The sequence below is a fragment of the Carassius gibelio genome, chromosome B1 (assembly GCF_023724105.1).
Source record: "Carassius gibelio isolate Cgi1373 ecotype wild population from Czech Republic chromosome B1, carGib1.2-hapl.c, whole genome shotgun sequence".
NCBI classification, from domain to species: Eukaryota; Metazoa; Chordata; class Actinopteri; order Cypriniformes; family Cyprinidae; genus Carassius; species Carassius gibelio.
In genome coordinates, this window is record NC_068396.1 from 18758063 (window position 1) to 18780037 (window position 21975).

Sequence of the window (21975 nt, forward strand, 5' to 3'; positions counted from 1 at the left end):
CGTTAGTTTAGAGCCACTGGTCCAGGATGTTTAAGGAAGATCCTGTCAAAAGCAATTTATCTTTAGTTATATAAGGTGCACGGTGTTATTGGCCTGAGTCAATGCTGCTTATCATGTATGGAGTGTTTTTTCCCCCAACCCTAGCCAAATTAGAATTATCCACCATTAAAATGTATCACATCAGATAATTCAGGAAAATAATTATCTGATGTGCTTGGCCACTGCATAACGTAAACTGGCTTAATTCACCTCAGCTTCCTGCCAAGTGTTGTCTTGATACATTTCATTTTTTTCCTGATGTCTGTAGTCACTGGTCTTTTTCAGAGAACACACTATAATTATAGGTTATTATTGAGATAACATAATTTTTGAAAGACACAATGATGATTATGATTATGATGATGATGATGATGATAAATTGTTGTTGTAATTGTTGTGTAATACTGATGACTTCATTAGGAATAAGGAAGCGGAACAGGAAACGTATAATATTTTGTGAAAGGACTGGTGGAAATTCAGCATAACATTACATTCTTATACATGAGTCATACTGTATAATTTGAGAGCCTGGTGAATTATAGCCTTGCTTTGTGTGTTTGCTCAGTTTGAATACTATTGTCGTTTTAATGCCATGATCTCAGCACACATAGAGGCCCCCCGCTGTGGTATGAATGGAGTTTGCAGGTCTCAGATCCCCTGCCTAACATCCTTTAAATGAGTGTGATAGTACTCATATTCAGATAAGGCATTCAATCAGAGTATTTTTCTCTGTTTCCTGTCTCAGTAGAATGGATGATAAATCCACACACTGAGGGATTATATATGTTGTCTTTCACCTGCTTCTGAATGTTCGCTTTGAAGTGATGAAACATTTTGAAAAGGGCTGTGGAGAGGAGAGAGGATTTACCTTGCACCTCTGTAAGGGCATGTTTTGATCTAAATGGCTTCAGATGAAATCCTTGTTCAGTATGTTCTGTTTCGCTCAAAGGCACAGTGGTGTTCTTTTTCCTGCCGCTTTATCCTAAACATATATGCCCAAGAAATGTAAACAGATACACGTACAGACATAGAATGAAATAGATGCCATCTAAAAGCTCCTTTTGGAGAGACATTCCTTTAGTCCTTATTTACTGTCTTTTTATTGTGTCTGATTATAATTTAATGCATGATATTTTAGTAAATTGTGCCAGGTCAAACACATTAGGCACATGTTTTTTTTTTTTTTTTTTGTTCCCCTAACCTTATATATACAACCTGTTCCACTTTTTTAGATCTCATCTAAAAGCTTAAGTCTCTCATTTCTGGTTTGTTTACTGTATCTGACTGCAGTTTAATTACAGTAAATAAAACCTCAGAGTACATCATGGTGGAAAAATGCAACTTCTCACAATTCTTTTCACGATTTTGATTACTGAAAAAAGCTCAGATGTGTTTCCAGGAATGACATTTGATCAAATTTAATGGTAACTGTGAATAGAGAATGGAGATAAATCCTCCAAAGTAGTATTGCTTCAGCATTAGTCAGTTTGGTTTCTTTAACACAGAAAAACTAGTAATTGATTTTGAATCTGTGGTTTGCTGCAGTTGATAGAATAAATGACTCTGACCCTGTATATGGATATTGTGCCCAGATAACATCTTCCATTGTGTTTAAAGATGGCATCATTGCTTTCTATGCTTACCAATTATGCATAAATTTGCCAAATACACAACTGACTTTAAGGATAATTCCTAATTGAAAGGTGTTGAAAAATTAAAAAGGTGATTTAAATTCAGCATCCTTGCTATTGGTAGCATGTTGCAATACGTGCTATAAATAAGGCAAAACTTGACACATGGTAATGCATGTTTTAAGCATTTGCCGACTTGTGGCAATATGGCCTGTAGCAAATACTGCTGGAATGAGGCAAAGGAAAATGCCCTTAATTGCTACTTCAAAGTCGAATGCAGGTCTTAATTGTAGCTTGACTAATAATGGTTAATGACCAGAAATAACAAATAATAGTGGAGCTAAATAAACAAAACCACTGTGTTGACAAGAAGCATTTGAGAAGGTGGAGGGTTTTCTCTGTGCATCCTGTTTACTTTTCTCCTCACACTCTTAAAAACAAAGATTATTGTCATATTTTTCTTAGTGTGATAGACATTTTTTTTTCCACTATAAAGAACCTTCTGTGAATTGGAAAGTTTTCATGGATGTTAAAGGTTCTTAATGGACCCGTTATCAAATTATTCTGGAAAACATTCAAACCACTGTTGAAAATGTTGTATATGGCACATAGAAAGTACAGCCACTTGCTGTTTTTAGATTTGTATTGTCAATGCAAATTAGGCACATTTTCCCCTCCCTTCTTCATATAAGCTTCACCCTGTTTACATCTTTTTAATGCATGTAATAAATTGTTCACAATATTTGTATTTATTAATACTATGCATTTCACATTTGTGGCCCATTTTCTATCAGCTTTCTCATCACAACATCAAACCTCATGCTACTGATTGGAGAGAATAAAGGAGATGAAGGGAAAAGGCATTTTGCAAGTATGAACACATATGCTGTTGATTAGACAGCTCTAATGTGTCAAGCTTTAGGTCATTACTTGCTCTGTGAGTGTTTGTCAGTTTATGCTAATGTGACAGGTTCACACACTACCATATGGCTGTCCACTGAGAGACCATAAAAACAAAGACTTACTTCCAACTAAAAAAGAAAAATGGTGTTTGACAAACTTACAAAATTTAATTTTTGGGTGAACTAACCCTTTAAGAAAAAATTATTGATCAAATGGTATTGGACAATTTGTATTTTAATTATTTTAGTTGTAATAAACACTATGCTATTATGTTTTGCATTACAAGAGCCTATACTAATTACATTTAAATTAACAGGTTTTATTTACATAAAAAAAAATATCAGTGATAAATATCAGTGAATCAACTTAAATATGCCAATTTATACCAAAACCATTTTATATGGGTTAAACCATGAAGAAGTATCTCTCTTACATGTATATATACAGGTGCTGCATGGTCATATAATTAGAATAACATCAAAAAGTTGATTTATTTCATTAATTCCATTCAAAAAGTGAAACGTGTATATTATATTAATTCATTACACACTGACTGATATATTTCAAATGTTTATTTCTTTAAATTTCTAATGATTATATCTGACAACTAAGGAAAACCCCAAATTCAGTATCTCAGAAAATTAGAATATAAATTAAGACCAATACAAAGAGAGGATTTTTAGAAATCTTGGCCAACTAAAAAGTATAAAAATGAAAAGTTTGAGCCTGTACAGCATTCAATACTTAGTTGGGGCTCCTTTTGCCTGAATTAGTCTGTGGTCAGTCTGTGGCACTGCTCAGGTGTTATGAGAGCCCAGGTTGCTCTGATAGTGGCCTTCAACTCTTCTGCATTCTTGGGTCTGGCATATCGAATCTTCCTCTTCCCAATACCCCATATATTTTCTATGGGGTTAAGGTCAGGCAAGTTTGCTGGCCAATTAAGAACAGGCTTAAACCAGGTCCTGGAAACTTTGGCACTGTATGCAGGTGCCAAGTCCTGTTGGAAAATGAAATCTGCATCTCCATAAAGTTGGTCAGCAGCAGGAAGCATGAAGTGCTCTAAAACTTCCTGGTATACGGCTGTGTTTACCTTGGACCTCTGATAACACAGTGGACCAACACCAGCAGATGACATGGCACCGCAAACCATCACTGACTGTGGAAACTTTACACTGGAGCTCAAGAAATGTGGATTGTGTGCCTCTCCTCTCTTCCTCCAGACTCTGGGACCCTAATATCCAAAGGAAATGCTAAATTGACTTTCATCAGAGAACATAACTTTGGACTACTCAGCAGCAGTCCAGTCCTTTTTGAAGCAAGACGCTTCTGACGCTGTCTGTTGTTCGAGTGTCTTGACACAAGGAATGCGGCAGCAAAAACCCATGTCTTGCATATGTTTGTGAGTAGTGGTTCTTGAAGCACTGACTCCAGCTGCAGTCCACTCTTAGTGAATCTCTCCCACATTTTTAAATGGGTTTTGTTTCGCAATCCTCTTCAGGGTGCGGTTATGCCTATTTCCTCTCTATTAATGTGCTTGGACACAGAGCTCTGTGAACAGCCAGCCTCTTTTGCAAATACCTTTTGTGTCTTGCCCACCTTGTGCAAGGTGTCAATGGTCGTCTTTTGGACAACTGTCAATTCAGCAGTCTTCCCCAGGATTGTGTAGCTTAGAGAACTAGACTGAGAGACCATTTAAAGGCTTTGCAGGCGTTTTGAGTTAATTAACTGATTAGAGTGTGGCATCAGGTGTCTTCAATATCGAGTCTTTTCACAATATTCACATTTTATGAGATACTGAATTTGGGATTTTCCTTAGTTGTCAGTTATAAACATCAAAATGAAAAGAAATAAACATTTGAAATATATCAGTCTGTATGTAATTATTAAATATAATATAGAAGTTTAACTTTTTGAATTGAATTCAAAATAAACTAAATAAAATTTTTGATGATATTCTAATTATATGACCAGCATCTATCTATCTATCTATCTATCTATCTATCTATCTATCTATCTATCTATCTATCTATCTATCTATCTATCTATCTATCTATCTATCTATATATATATATATATAATTTCAGGTTACCACTTTTTGCAGTGAGTTGTCAGTTAACCTAAAATGTAGTCTATCTGGTTTTATTCAAGTCAAAATATGATTGAACTGCTATAGTAATGTCAATGTCATTTTTACAGTGTAAGCTTTATGACATCTTGATATTCTCACTTAACAGAGTGTATTAAATATAAGCTATCTGACCTCTAATGTTTGTTTCAAGCCATAATAAATAGTTTCACAATAGTGAAGGCTACCAGCTCAACCTGTTGATGTAAACGTATTCTAACGCGATGATTATGGGGGCTTATTTTCTTGAACAGCGACCATGTTATCTCTCGCTACGGTGCATCAGCTCAGCCTATACGAACAGTTTGCTAATCGGCCGGGTCGCTGTGATGGATCGATCACATCGCATGAGCTGACGCAAATGACCCTGCTCTCTTTCAAGAACTCTTTCAAAACGAACATGGCGGCAACTTAACGTTTGGCCAAAATGACTGTGGATAGTTTTGTGAGAAAAGATCGCACCTTGTCGGACCGAGGAGGCGAGATTCGGCGTTTCGAAACGAGGAGTCCTTGCGCTTTTCACCAGAGCGAGCGGCAAGACACGGGCTTTTCCGCGTTGTAGCGGCTCTGCGCAAAAGAGGAGAGCGGAACCCATGACAGACGAGCAGGGAGAGACATGTTGCTACAGATAGCTGGGGTTTTCTCCGGAAAAGCACGGGGAGAGCGGACTCGACAATGAAAGCAGTAATCCCCCTGAACACAGCAACTGATCGTTAATCGCGGAGGTGAGCCACGACCGCTCGTCAGCCATCGTTTAGTGGGCAAAACTCAAAGCAGACCTCCCGTCAATGACTATTGTGGCAGAAAAGCCCCCACGGTGGAGTCAGCCAGAGCTGCGCTTTCCCAAAATATGACCAGCGGTGCTTGGAAGTGTCGGCAGCGAGATGACGGCTTAAAAAATTGGTGTGCTCCCCGCGAGAACGAGAAGCCATTCACCGACTCCGAGAGGGCCCAGCGATGGCGATTGTCCCTAGCGTCCCTCTTATTTCTAACCGTTCTGCTTTCTGATCATCTTTGGTTCTGCGCCGAGGCCAAACTGACAAGGACCCGAGACAAGTTAGCTTCAGTGGACATGAGCGCAAACCACAGACCCGACCTCCCTTCAGCACACAGCAGCCTCAAAAGAAATGAAGATGCTATTTTTGTAGTCAATTCTACTAAACCTTTGTGGCAACTAGAAACTTGCCATCCGGATGGTTTGTCTGAAAACTGCTTCACTTTTGTCGACGCTGACCACTTGTGCAGGGGCCTTTCGCAAACGGAGGGGACGCGGTGGATGAACATAAGCGATTTGTACCTTTCCTTTTGTAATTCGTACTCTCTTATGGATTTGCTTTACGGATCGTTAAGTCCAGACAATTTGAACTGCAGCCTTGACATGATCGTGGACGGCGACCTGAACAGGTGCAGTCTGTGCGTTCAGGCGTACCAGCGCTATGACCTGCACGCGCAGGAGAAATATGAGGATTTTGAGATGATGGCAGACAAATACGAGAAGGATGTGTACTCAGTAAGGACGTGCATGGAAGAATGCAAGGTAGGGCTTTATGATCTGGATCTCTCGTTTTCACTAAATAGAGTTGGCTCTTCATTCTCAGTCGTCATGGTAACTAGTGACAGTGACGCGGTGATGTTTAAGTGGGGGAAAAGTGCATTTCATATTTTATTCGTCCCCCCCCCCCCCCCCCCCCGCATTTCACATCTGTTGGTAGTGCCAACTTTGCAGTCATTTAATTTCCGAGACAGTTGGAGGGTGAAAAATCAGACATTGCTTTAAACTTTTCCTTTCCTGCTGTCTTAAATTATTCCTAGCGCGATCAATGCAAAATCCATTGTTCTGGTCTAATCTTACGGAGGAAATTAAATGTTGCTGCTGATTCAAGGTTACTGTGTCAATGCACAAAACGCCGCACAGAGCCAATCTTTCAACGTGCGTGCGTCACTCTGTAGCGCGCAGGTGCGTCTCTCTGAACAGAAGAGCTGCTCCGCCAGGTGTTCATTCAAGTCCACCACACTGAGTACATTTCAATAACTCTAACAGGGCAGCGGTGCTTTCTCAGCTAATCTCTCACAAGAGTATTTTCCCTCGCTCATTGGTCTTGTTTGCACAGCACTCTGCGCGCGCTGCAACAGGGTGCCCTCTTAAGCGCCATAAACTTGACATTAAGGTTAATTTTAATGTCTCTTGCTGTCATCTTAAATGGATTGCTCCTGGCAGACTAAAAAAATGGCACACTGTGTATAGTTACTGTGTGCTGATAAGGAAACGATCTTGCCGTGTTCTTTACGCGTGTGTGTTGCTTTGCGTAATTAATGGACAAACATTTACCGAGAGCTTGCAAGTTGTCGTTTAAATGAAGGAGGCACAGATAAGCTGGTGAATAAGTGGGTGGCTTGTTTTGCTTATTCACTGGTTCATTTGGCACAGGACTCGATCGCTGCTCACGGAGTCAGTGCTCGCTGTCCGTGGTGCTGAAACACGCTTAGTTCTACAATGTAAGTGCAGGCCTTTTGATGCAGGGGACATGTTTAAAATTGACATTTATACATAATCTGAAAGCTGAATGCATAATCCTTCCATATATGTATGGTTTATTAGGATAGGACAATATTTTGTTGAGATGCAACTATTTTAGAATTTGCAATCTGAGGGTGCAAACATATGCAATTATATATTTACAGATGGGAATTTGCAAAATATCTTCATAGAACATGATCTTTACTTAATGTCCTAATGATATTTGGCATAAAAGAAAAATCTGTCATTTTGAGCCATACAATGTTGGCTATTGCTACAAATATACCTGTGGTATTACTGGTTTTGTGGTCCAGGGTCACAGTTATTACAAAAGCAGTTTGTATTTTTCTACAGCATCATCGCAAAAGTCAGTTATGACAATTGGAGCTTTACATCTGTGATACCCTTGCAGTTCTAAAGTTGCATTTCATGTATAAAAGCTGTTTTGTTAGTCCAAAATAATAGTAATTATGTAGTTAGTATTAACACAATTTCATAGAGGCTGACAGTGAGGCTGTGTGCTTATTTGAACCTGTTGATGAGTTACATTTTTTTCAGGACAATTCACACTGCCACCTGTGACTGGTGTTTTCTTTGCCTTCACCATATCTTAACAAAATGAAAAGACACAGAATTGCTATTCAGAAACCTCCCATATGAATAATCTCTCTGCAACAGCCTTCACAGGACAATTGTTTCTATTAAGTGCTAGCAAAGTATTGTTTGAGGATAGAAATTTTGGTCAGTCAGTAACCACAAATTAGTCTTTTGTGTTATTGTGGATGATACTGTTTTGCAGCAGTGTTCTGTGCAGGAAAATATAAGTGCTCATCATTGCTGGTGCAATACAGCTGAAAATATTGTGTCATTACAGTGCATTTATATTTAATTTCTTTATGGCTTTCAAATGGAAATAATGCATGTGGTAGAATATTTGGAGTGTTCTGTTTCTCAGAGATTTTCAAGCATTAACGTAACTGTCTAACCATGTTACCGTAGCCTGATAAACTACCAGTGAGTGTGAATGAATACCGTAATGCAGAGGGAGGTGGCAGGAGTCAGTCAGAGCCTCTGGCAAGCAGCTGCAAGGGATAGCCAGTCCCAGCTGTGATTAAGCAGGGAGAGATAGAGACAGAAAGAAAGACAGAAAGAGACTGAGAGGATGGGTAATCACTGTGACACGCCATCTCTGACAGCTGGATCAGCCTTCAGGTTGATTTAATTCAGCACCTTCCTTGAACTGCATCGGAGTGTGGAAGACACAGTTACTTTTGTCTGTGTGTATGGGTTGCATTGTGTGTAAATGTGCTAAAGGTTCAGTTCAATTGCTATAAATAAAACAGACATTATAAACATGTAACAAACAAGTGAACAAAGGGAGGGGGTAGCAATTAGAGGAATAAACTAAGAAGGTTTTATTCAATAGTGTGCTATTCTTAGCTACTGTATTGAGCTCTGTCTGCACTGTTGCACTGGTGTTACAGCTAGGCTCTTCTGTGACAAAAAGCAATCACATCAATGATAACATGGACCACATTTAGTGTCTCAGAGACCAAAAGTAGACAGTTCTTTTCTTCAAAGGTGGAATGCCTTTGATGTTCTTTTTTACACAATAGTGTGTTCTCTTATATCAAGTACTTAATCAATCATGCAGAATAACTTTGAGAAGTCCATTTTGTTACTTGCCCAGACTTTTCCACTCACTGTGGTTCAAAATAATTTGATTCACGCAGTGAAACCTGCTGTTTTTTGCTGTAGCGAGTTGAAAATATGCTTGCCTCATTACATTTCAATTTGAAATGTGGATGAAAACCTCCTAATATAAGTTCTGAATGTTTGGCGTAGATCTTTGTTATTTCCACTGATTGGCTTGGGCAATAGAGAAAGGCTTGTGGTAGGGAACTGATAGCTATTGGGATGAAACTCTATTTACTGAGAATAGATAAGGACAAGTCCAACATTCGTCTAAGACCATAGATAGTGTTAGTACACTTGGCAGGGTATGTTCCCCTCAAGGATTATCACAATTATTTGTTCATCTCTTTTAAAGTTGTCTAATTTTTGGGGCATCACCATTCTGTCTCCTGCGCACATTTCCTTTTATTTTGTCCCTGCATTGCAATACAATTGAATTATCTCCTCATATAGATTTCCACAGTTTTCCATTTTGTATACTCTATAAAGTATTCCTAAATTAAAGCAATAGTTCTCCCCCAAATGTGAATTCTGTCATCATTTCTTCTCACTCTTATTGTTCTCATCTGGTTTGGTTAGGGCTTTTTATTAGTGTTAGCCAGTAAAAGATGACTATCAGAAGGTTATTTTCTTTATCCACATCCTGGCATGAAACACCTTAACTGATATAAAACCAGAGTTACAGAGGACAGAATTGGTGACTATTAAACTTTCTCTGTGGATAATCACATTTGTCTGAATGTAAGTTTAGATATTTCTTTGTCATTTACCAGTTAGAGGTTGATTATTTGTACCAAATATTTTTGTATAAATGAGACGATGAGCATGGTGCTCCCTTCTTGGAAAATACATGACAATTGTTTATTGTTATAGTTTAGACAACTTTATGTCCAAACCAGAATCACTGTGGTGTTGTTTTTGTGCTATTGATTCTGGTAAATTGAACCCTTCAGTAAACTTAAAAGTGTTGTTCTCTGCTAACAACTTTCTGCTCACATAATGTGATAATCACTAATCACTAATAATCAGGATTTCATACTGTTTAAATCAGAGTATTTTACAAAACACCATACAGTATTTAAAAAAAAATAAAACAACTGATACATTAATGCTAAATACAGATGCAGAATCCACTACAAATCTGTTACTTTTATGATACATTTTATTATTATTACAAAATAATTTTAAGATAAATTGAAATTAAATGTATTTATTTAATTTAAAGATCAAGGGCTTTTAGACTTTTTTAGACATTTCATTGATCTTTTACAATGAAGTTAAAAACCTTTAATCTTAAAATAACTATGTTCAACCCCTCATTCCCCCATTAAGAATTTTGTACATTATTAAGCAAAAGTGGTTTGGAAATAATTTAAAGTAGTTTAAAATAGTTTGATTTTTGTTTTTAGGACCTTATTATGAAGGAACAGAATTGATTAGAGAAGTGAGTCATAAATAGAAATAGAAATGTTACTATATCTCCTTGAACATTTGATAAAGAAAGAAAAAAGGAAGAGAGAGAGAGAGAGAGAGAGAGAGAGATTGTGATTATGATTATATGTTTTCAATCTTTGAGCTAACCACACAAATAGTCAGACACAGGATTCGGCAACTGCCCATTAATTTCCAGCTTTGCATAATCTGGCTCTTTTTTAATCATCCTAATGGGTGGCATTTAGTTTATCAGGTTGGATAGTCATCCTCCATTCCAGAGATACACCTCACAATGGTGTTTGCAGATGATTGGTTATCCTTTTTCTCATGGTTAATTGTTTTAATTATGCAAAAATAGTTATTAAAAGTGATTATGACGTACCCCATCAAGGAAGGTTTTTTTTTTTTATTGTAAAAAGCACACAACATGTGAGCTCTTTGCAAATCATAGCTAGTGTACTGCATTTACAGAGATGTCATTCAGATCAACTCATAGGCTGGAGCTCAGACCCCCTGCTCCTGTTCGTTGAGATGAAGCAATGGATTGGATGGGATTACAGTGATGGGTGGAGCCAAGAGGTTGAAGCTAGGGTCAGGTCTCCATGGCAGCATTAGAATTCTGAGTGTGTTTGCTTATTCATAAAAGCCTGCCGTGGGCTGCTGCAGCAGGCTTCCAGCGAGGGACACAACTAAAACCAAGGTCAGTGTCCCAGATCTCCATTACATCACCCCCACTGCAAAGGGTGGTCTGAAATAATGTGCCAGACCAACACACAGATGCTTTTATATATGTCCACCAGTGGAGACATTTTATTATTATTATTATTATTAATTCGTAGGATTCTTTAACAGACATTTAGATATTCAATCTATTAATCCATGTTCTGTTGTTAAAGTAATTTCTTGAAATCAAGGAAAACACTGACTATAGCGCATACTTACATCTCGGGTTTGAAGGTTAGAACATCTCTGTATGGGTCAGAATGCCTTTGAGGATAGGTTGCCAAGGATATCGTACAGCAGCTTAATTAGTGTCAACGTGAGTCTGACGTCAGTCAGAAATAAGAGACTTCATACAGATTCACCTTCTTTAATTCCTAAGGAAGGACTGTAAAGAACCTTAGAAAACCCAGACCTCCAGCTGTCCATCCCAGGCTGTGGTTCCTGCTTCAGAAGAAATTAAAATATATAGACAAATTTACTGTACTCACCCTTGTGAAGAATGTTTCAGCTACTTTGTCCATAAAGTCAGTGGTTTCCAAAACAACACTGCCTGAACATAATAATAACTTTTATAAGATGAACTCTTACTGGACTGAAATAATTTAGGACTACATGATTATTATACACACACACACACACACACACACACACGCACACACACACACACACACACACACACACACACACACACACACACACACACACACACACACACACATTAATATTCAAATGTGAGTATTAAATATATCAGGCTTTTGAGAAATGTTGATTTGTTTACTTTTCATCTGTCATTGTACTGCACTTTATTATGTTTGATCATAAAAATTAGCATTTATATTTTATTCTAAGACATTATTGGGACATAAAATGATATGTAAGTACTCTTCAATATGTCAAAATTTTAATAAAAAACATGTTTTTCAACAAAAAATAAATTTAGTAAATTTAAGTAAATTTTCAATAAAATGGAAATCAACTAGAACAATTTTAATGCAATTCCACTGAAATGTAAAATTGCTGTCATAGTGCAATAGAGCTACAGTACATTGTCCTGTAAAGCCTCATGCTCTTTTGAAGTAATTTAGGGTCCCCCAGTGTGAAGTTCAGGAACATAGTAAAGAAAGATCACATGAAAACAAAGTAGGTTTTATTCACTAAAAATTGCTTGGATAATTTTGTGTTCATACTGTACGCACAGCAGAAACTCTTACAAAAATTTCTGCCTAATTCATGACACATGTGTACACCCATTCTCAGGAAACATATGATGCTCTTTAAAGACACTCATGACTGAAAGACAAAATCAAGCAGTGTCAAGTATGTTGTTCTCAAAACCAATTCATTCATTCATTCATTCATTCATTCTTTCATTTGTAGTTTAAAATCAATTTCTGGTGAGTAATGTTTTTTTTTTTTTTTTGGTAGTTTTTTTTCATGAAAACATTTATACACATTTATAAACGAAGTTGTGCATTTGCATGCTTAGTGAATGAGAAACATAGCTTATAATGTTGTGAAAGCTATGAGAAACAAGCGTGCTGTACATTTCCTGAATAAATGACATTGATATGCTGTTATGTAGTATCGGTGACTTTACCACAAGCTGCACCAGCAGTATTGCAAATCTTTGGCGACTTGACAAACTCCAACAGAGCTTCCATTTCTTGGATAATGATCGATTTCACACTTTCCATCCACTACACAGTGTTTAAAGAGGTGACTCATAGAACCTCACCGCATGATCATTCATCTGGGGCTAAAACAAACGGTGTGAGATATATTTAAGTCTACTTAACTATTACAGTGACTGCAATTTAATGGAGAGCTCAATATAGGTTTCCAGACCACGTGTTCTGTCTAGAGGCTAAGAAAAAGGTGTAATAGACAAAGGATAAAAGGAATCTTTTCCTTCCTCACTAGTGTTAGAGTTGTGACAGCCAACTGTATTTCACTCTTTTGGCTCCCTAGAAAGTGTTTTATTTGGTGCAGACATGCTTTGAACGAAACAGCATGTATGGCGCCTACTGGGCGAAGAGAACATAATTCTCTCTCCTCCCTCCATTGATCTCCTCACTGACTGACACCCGTAATAAAGATGATGTCACGCAGTCTGGGAATCTGTTGACTTTGTGCTAAACTATTTAATAAGCAAGTTAATCAATAGTCAACTTTATGTTTCCAGTGTTTGAAATTTCTAAGAGTTAAGGATAATACAATGGAGTTTTAGGAAGTGAAATGTCAGGGACTGAAGTTCTCTGCTTCACATGAGAGAAGCTACAGTTAACATGAAAGGAAAAAGAAAACTCATTAATGTACTTACAATTGAACCCTAACAGACAAGATAGCAAGAGGTTTTAAATGTCGAGCTTATATTTTTGGTGAAGCATTTTCATTACATTTTTACTTTATTTGTTGTATTTTTTTAGGCTACTTTTTCAGTACAATTCATATAATTACTATATGTAGAGTGTTTTTCAAGTCAACAGTGCTTTATGAATAGCTCATTCTACCCCTTCCATGTCACTTCCTGCAATCATAGATTTATTTTTAGCATATTTGAAAACTGGATGCATCCTCATTCATTTACTGTACAATATTAGAATTCATGCATCATGATATGAACATTCTGTCATTTACTCATCATCATTTACTCACCTTCAAGTTGTTCTTTCTCTAGACTTCCTTTATTCTGTTGAAAACTTTTTTGAAGAATGTGGGTCAGTGGAGACTAAAAACTTTTTGGATCCCAACATTTTTTTTCAGAATATCTTCATTTTTTTTCAAAAGTAGAAAGGTATTCATACAGGTTTGGAACAACATGAGAGTGAGTGTATGAACTATCCCTCTATACTCTAGTTCTACATATAATGTATTTAAGTTGATTCAGCAATATTAAATAATATTTATGACTTAAGCCAGTTCATTTAAATATTACCATGTTACCAGCTCAGTGTACATTAAAAACAGTGTGACAAAAGTGGTAATATAAAAAAGGAAAGTTCCGGTCCTTTATTCTGATTGGTTAAAAGCTTTCAAAGCTGTTTTAAATTACACTACACACATACACCTTTGTTTACTTATGTGTGTTGCTCTGCAACCACTTTGTTAGAACCACAACTTTTTCTGAGTTTGTTTGGTGGAAGAATGGAATATGTGTGTTATTTAACATATTTCATTATTGCAGTTTGCGTCATATTCTGAGTTTGCATTTCACTTTTAATTCATTTTGATGAATACTAAAGCTGTTTTTTTTTTTCAATGGGATGAATTAATGCACATTCACATTATGGGGACAGGAGACTTGTCAGTCAATAAATGGCAAAACAAAGTAACTGCCGTTACTTTTTTGAAAAATTAACTCAGATATTTTCTTGTAAATTTAAAATTAAAGTGTTACTTTACTATTTACTTGAAAAAAGTCATCTGATTACATAACTCGCGTTACTTGTAACGTGTTACCCCCAACACTGCTTCTGAGATGTTGCCGGTATCAGAGTCAAAGCGTCAGTATCTAGGTGATTAGAAATGAGACAATATAAATCAGTCAGTCTACTGCAGGGGTTGTCATGTGTGGGACAGGAGAGCATGGCCTGGGATTATTGATTAATAATATGTATCATTATAATCTAAAGGAAACAATACCTTAAAAATTAAAAGAAGCAGGTTTTTGTGATCACATCACTTTAAACCGGTAAACCTCCTCATATGAACAAAAATATCTCTATATATTTGTAACTGTACACTGTTAGTTGTCATTTAAAATGTAATTAAAAATGTTTATTTAAAAAGTGTTTTCTGATAAGGAAATATCTTTATAAACTTTTATGCCATTATCTAGCATTTGGATGACTCTTGAGAGCCTGAAATGGTCTTATTTTTCCCTGTCTGCTACCTTGCTGTCACAGTTTAATAGTATAGTCACAAGTTAAGGCGTACCAGTCGTGTCATCAAACAATGAGACTGTCAGCTTGTTGGGATGTTATTTTCCTAAACCTCCAGTGTGATTACATTTTGCTTTTATGGCTAAGCTGATATCTTGAACTGAGTACCCATCAGATATTACAGACCTCTTGGTATAAACTCCCATTGATCAACGTTTCTCATAATGATCACCAGCATTTTTTAGCTTTTTATAAGAATATCTACCAGGATCACATAATAAAGTTAATCTTAATATATATTATTTTCTGCTATTCTTCTGTTCTTTCATTTAATTATACTACAGATTTAGAGCCTATACTGGCTCTTATTGTGGAGATCAATGAGAAATATACAACATAGATGTCCGTGAAAAGGTCCATATTGTGTTTAGTGATTGATTACTCTTGCTCAAAGTTGCTCTGCTCTCAGCACAGCAGAAGGATACCCAGACTCTTAAATAGGTTTACAGGATATTGCTGGGGGTGTTGAGGGCAGTAGTTATGGGTTATTTACACTTCTCATAAGCACATAAGTATAATCTTATAAATAAGGTTTCAGTTGTGATTAGCCTATCCACTGCTTCAAACATACCAATCATATATACATTCAGACAGAGTGGGAGTAAAGAAGCAGCATATGTACACCTGTGTTAGGATGTACCAGGCCGTCTTTTGTAGACATAAGTACAGTAATTTTGAAAAAGCATGCATTTTTCTTCCTAAAGGAATGAAATCTGTCATACAAAAGTCACAGATATAATTTAATAAGTCTGCTGTTATATTTAACAGATCTCAGTTTGTCTATGTTCTCTATAGCATGAGAGCAGAACAGGAACAGCTGCTTTGTACAGTATTTAATCATCCCTGTAAACTATTAGCTACATCTCTAAGCATACTGTATACTGTAACTGTTTGATTAAGCTGCTTTAGTGAGGCTGGCAGAAATGAAACTTATAGTTGCCTGAGCATCTAGCTTTAGGTAGGAGTTATCATTTGTCGTGTGTGTGTGTGTGTGTATTTAATGGGTCCCAGAGATTTATTACTCATGAAAAACCTACAGTAGTAAATCAACAGTAACAGCCATTGACAGCTGCTATAGAAGCCTTCCCCTCTATAACAGTCCAGCTCTGCAGGTCCATGTGAGTGGAGCTTATAATATGCTGGCAGCCTACCATCAGTGCCTGGCACCCCCTCAGTGGAGCGTATGCCACAGCAAAACAGTGCTGCGTACCCCCCTCTGGGTCAATGGGAAACACTGGCATATGGGCATATTCTGGTGCTTAGCCCTTTTCTTCCTACTGTGTATTATTGATTGCTGAACCCTGGCATGGTCGATCAGCTAATCCATGACTGGCTGCTTCCCAGAGCATTCAATAAGTACAGCCACCAGCTAGCCTGAGGGCATCAATGCTACTCTCTGTTGTGGTCAAGTTAAATGTGGACTCTGCCTTATGATCTTACAAGTCGAATCATCAACCATTCTTGAGACACAGCAAGTTCTAAATTACCTCTTGTTTTTTTTTTTTCTACCATGAAAGAAAAAAACTATGAGAGAAAATAGCAGCATGCTCTAACAGCACAATTTTCAAGTGAAGTGAGCTTTGTTTTGACCAAAGTTATTAGTTTATCATTCAGAAAGATTTTTAAAACTTCTGGAGGACTTCACTATCTCAGCTTTTCATTTTAGAAAGTATATTCCAACATGCATTCATTTGTTCCATTTGTATAATGACCTAAAGTTCACTGATTTAGTGGTTTAGTTGTTTATGCATTGCACAAGCTCTCTATGTAGCTGTTCTGAACACTCATTAGATTAAAGATCTTCTAAATTAAATTGATCTTAAGAAAGTGAGTTAAGCAAACATTTTCCCCAGGATATGTACATAAAACATTCCACAACAAAACGTTAATGGAAATACTAATACATAATACTGATAAGGCATTACACTCTTTTTTTTCTCTTTCTCTTTTTCCTTTGTATTTAGTTTTCTCCTTCCCCAAATCTTCTCCTACCTCTTTCCTTGTATGCCAGTAGATATTGATTGAAAAGAGGTTATCAGTTGCATCGATGTCCACAGAGTGTTATTGATTTGGATAATTTAAAAAGAAAAGGTCTTTTTGTGTATATGTCTGGTTAACAAGATCTTTTTTTTTTTTTTTACGATTGAACAGATACTATTTCAACTGAACTGAGCTGAATGATGACATCACTGAATTAAATGGTGATGTGCCTTTAACTGAAACTTGAGTTTTTAATATTGTCATTTTGAATTATTGGCACACTATTTTAATACTGTAAAATGCTTAAAAAATGCATAAAAAGAAGCATTAATAATAAAAATGTTGGTAACACTTTAGGGAACACATATTTAATATTAACTGAAACTTTTAATAATTGGCTAATTACCAGTTGCTGCTTATTAATAGTAAGGAAGTTAAGTTTAGGTGTGGGCATTAATATGTGCTTTATAAGTACTGATAAACAGCCAATTTGCTAGTAATATTCATGCCAATAAACAACTAGTTAATAGTAAGAATTGGTCCTTAAAAAAGTTATTTTTTAAGGACCAAAAAAAAGTTATTTAACATTTTAGAATAGGTAACACTTGTTAACTATTTACAACATTTCTCTCAATAAATTCTTAATTAGCTGCTTATTAATAGTTAGTAAGGTAGTTGTTAGGTTTAGGTATTGGGTAAGATTAGGGATGTAGAATAAGGTCAAGTAGAATAAGGCATTAATATGTACTTAATTACCCCACTTCAGGCTTAAAAAAATATATATATATATTTTAAAGAATTCATATAATTTGATTTCATATGATGTTGTCAGTCTTAATCATCCCCCCTGAATATCTATCATATCTTATTTATACTTCTGCAGTTTCAAACTGGAAGAATTCCAACTTGAAACGTGATTCTGGTCATGTTGCTTCATCACAGTGACATAGTGTTGGGGGCATATCAAGTCAGACAAAATTTCTAAGAGGCATGTACTGCTTCAAGTCAGATTGGTCTGTACAGCACCGCATGAAGTCTAACTCATCTTAAAAGGATAGTTTACCCGAAATAAAATGATTAGTTTTTTCCTTACTTGGTCTCATGGCATATAAATGTAGGTGCACCTTTTAGCAAGACGCGAAGTATGTACCAATAAGTACATATCACTGCAGCTTCCAAAATAAACACTAGAGGCAGTAAAACTCTGACACCTTTTATTCCTTTTCACACAGATTTACAGAGTTTCGATCAATAAAGTGTAATATTTGCACAATTACTTGAAGAATGGGGAAGTCGTGGCCTAATGGTTAGAGGGTTGGACTCCCAATCGAAGGGTTGTAGGTTCTAGTCTCGGGCCGGACGGAATTATGGGTGGGGGGAGTGCATGTACAGCTCTCTCTCCACCTTCAATACCACGACTTAGGTGCCCTTGAGCAAGGCATCGAACCCCCAACTGCTCTCCGGGCGCCGCAGCATAAATGGCTGCCCACTGCTCCGGGTGTGTGCTCACAGTGTGTGTGTGTTCACTGCTCTGTGTGTGTGCATTTCAGATGGGTTAAATGCAGAGCACAAATTCTGAGTATGGGTCACCATACTTGGCTGAATGTCACTTCACTTTCACTTTAATATAATGTTATGACTTCAAAACAATATTAATATGCTGGGAGATTTGAAAACTGATGATTTTGAATGTTAACATCGCACATATCTAGCTTCATATTGATGGTAGGTTTGTAAGCAAATGATGACCTTTTCTTGGGGGGGTGTAGTCGTGGAGTGAAGTTTTCCTTTAAGGCACAGAGATACAAAGCACAATGTTTTCTGTTTGGCTCCTTCCACAGAGAAGCTGCAAGAAGCTGCTTTTTAATTGATTTGAAGTAATGTTTGTGGTTTGGGTGAAACTGAATCAGGTGAATGATGATGTGATGAAGATTAAATGTGGTACAAGAATTGATGTTTGCACATTGCACACAGCCTCTCTCAGTCTACTCAGTCTCTTGGGGGCTGCATTGGTCTGTAATTTGCATTATCTTACCAGTATCTCACAAAATGGGGGATATTTCTAGTGTCATGATGCTGCCAAATTTGTTATTAACAGAGGAAGCAACAGGCTGAGAAAAATAATTGCACATTTCAGCTCTCATTGTCAAGTTACTTTCTGGCACTGGACTACAATTACTGCAGCCACACATCCGTACACACGCACACACTTATTGCCCTATTGCTTAATTTCCTGGACATTTGCGTCAATGCCTTAATGAAGCCTCCTGGACAAACTAAATGGGCCTCTACACCATGTTAAATCAGATATCTATTGTCAGTACTCCAGAGAGCAAAAACAGCCTCACTGGAACAAGTGAGGTCTGTGTTCAGTCAGGGACTGTGCGAATGGTAAACAAAGACAAGAAAGCGAACCTGGTATTTTTACGATTTAGTAAAATATCTTAGCAATTCCCATGACTGCACTAGATATACTGTAAGTCTCTGTTATTTTTTGGTGTAGTTTGGGTGTCCAATCAGAAACAAATCTGTTGTGCTTATGAGTGCAATGGCCAATCAGAGACGTGTCATCACTGAAACGCGGTGTTTTGTTTACTTGCTCGCTGAATTATTTTGCGAATTATCTCATCAGAAACAACAAAAAGTGCAGATGTGCATACGAATGTAAGTAAGATATTCGTTTCATAATGTAAAGAGATTCAGTGATTTTAATGGGATTTTTTGACAATGCCTGAATAACTCTGGCTAGACTGAATGGAAATGTTCTTTGATAATGTATATGTTCTTTACTCTTTGTAAAATGAAAGTGTTAAAATAAGTAACTTACAATATTGTTATTAAAATTTACATTAAATGCAAATTCAGTCGTATACAAAATATTTTATGGCATGATATGGCACTTAAGTAAAAAGTCTGGTTTTTATGTGTAGTTAATAGATTACACTTCTTTGCCCATCACCATATATTGATCAAATAACAATCTATAAAGGTGCAAAATATTTACACATATTTGAGAATCGAGATATTTCCTGATATATTAAGCATGTTTGTAATTGTTTTGAATTAAAGGGAAAAATAAATAAACCATAAGCCTATATCAGTTATTATACAGTACTATCGTAGCTGCTGTGTCACATGACAACCATGACTTATACCCCCCCAAATGTGCCCCCTCAAAAATCATGAATGCATGACACCCCTGCATCATTGTGATTGGTGCAGTGTTTTTACTTAGTTTCAGTGTCTTGCATTTTACTCAAAATTCAAAAAGTGGTAACCTGCAATTGTTACGTAATTTATTTATAAATTTTTTCAGTAAGGTTTGCATGTCGCCCATACTTAGCACAGGTGTGTGCCTTATGTTGTTGGCTTTTCGTCTGTTTCTGGTATGCTCTGGAGTAATTTATCTGATAGGCCTATCTATTTTTTTATTTAGAATGGTAGTCTTTATTCTTACTGGGTCCTGACAGCCTTTTAGTCTCCAAAATAAATCAATGAAATTAATAAATATAGCTTTTTTACACTTAAATCGATACCCTGGTTAATTTTTAACCCTGGGAAAAAGGAATCCAGGGTTATCTTGCTTCACATTTCACAATGCTCATAACTTACCCTGGGATAGCAATAAATGCTGGGTATTCATAAGCTGTTGTTTCACAATGTTCATTTCTAAAACCCCAATTTAACGTTCTTATTTGCATATTTGTGGTGTCAGTGTAATTGTTTGGATGAATGAAGCATGCAACGTGTTTACATAAAGATTCTAGCATTGCACATCCTAATATACTGCTGACTGTACCAGTTGTCCAGAATGGACATTTTGAATTATAAAGGTAAGAATAAGATGGTCTGTTCTTCACTGATTTACTAACTATTTTCTCACCATTTGACAGTTTTCCCCTCAAATGCTGAAATGGTTTATACAATGCACAGTGTTTGTACAACTGTCCAAAGCATGTGAATGTGAGGCACACAATTGTTTGATGGTTACTAAGCATCTAGCCGTAACATTCTAATACGGCTGCACCATTTCACACTGTACGAGTTTGATATTTTAATACAGGCAAAAGCAGTTCTAACCCTGTTCTGGAGCAGTATTTCAAACTAGAGGGGAAAATTGGTGCTAACCCTGCTTCTAAGTTACAGGTGGGTTAAAAGCTGCAATGATGATAGAGTTAAGCACAGTGTGAAAAGCCCTATAGTAAACAAGTGAAAGTCAAAATTATCTATATATATATATATATATATATATATAATTTGATGTTGTTTTATGTAAGAATATATTGTTAGAAAAAAATAACTTCATCAATTTTAACTTATTTGCATGGGATATTCAATTATGCTATAAAATCTAAACAAGCATGTTAAATAAAACCCTATGTTTATCTCAAACCCACCAGTGAGGTTGCCTAAATACACAATAAATATCAGATATAGAATAGCCCATATTAGTCATACTTTCAAGGAAATGAACCTGTGGAATTTGATGATGACATCATAAAGTCTTTCTTTCAACACAATGAATGCATTAATTTAGGATTAGAAAAACATTGCAAAACCTGGGCAACTATAATGCTGTCCTCAAAACTGAGAGGGCAATTGAGAAGAGGGACCAGAGAGGGAGGAGAGAAAAAGAATCCAGTTGCAAAACTCATTTCTGAAATGTCAGAAGCTGATCAGAAATCTCTTGAACACTTCAGAGATAGAGAGTAGCCTGAATGAAGACACTTGAACTCGCTAGAAGCCATTTGAAAGAAGAAGAAGAAAAAAAAAAAACTTGTTTGATCCTGATGTTGGGCTCTTTGAAAGCAAAGTGCTATGTTTGCTCTAAACGAAGTATAACCCAATGCCCCGGTAACACAATTTTAACAAAGTTTTTTGGACAATGATGGAAACACAAGCACCTGGCATTGGAATGGCGATGCCTGTGATGCTGGCAGGCTCCTCTACTTCCAAAATATGTAAACATTACCATTCGTTTTTTCT

General features: G+C 36.6%; 1 protein-coding gene across 1 annotated transcript in view; it reads left to right on the top strand.

Moving 5' to 3' along the window:
* Window positions 1-5063: 5063 nt before the first annotated feature.
* Window positions 5064-21975, top strand: part of nalf1a (NALCN channel auxiliary factor 1a) — a 75974-nt gene continuing 59062 nt past the window's right edge. Inside the window, exon 1 of the mRNA XM_052547107.1 lies at window positions 5064-6235. Within this exon, the coding sequence (XP_052403067.1) occupies window positions 5549-6235 (687 nt within the window). The 5' untranslated portion in view covers window positions 5064-5548. The remainder of the gene's footprint in view (window positions 6236-21975) is intronic.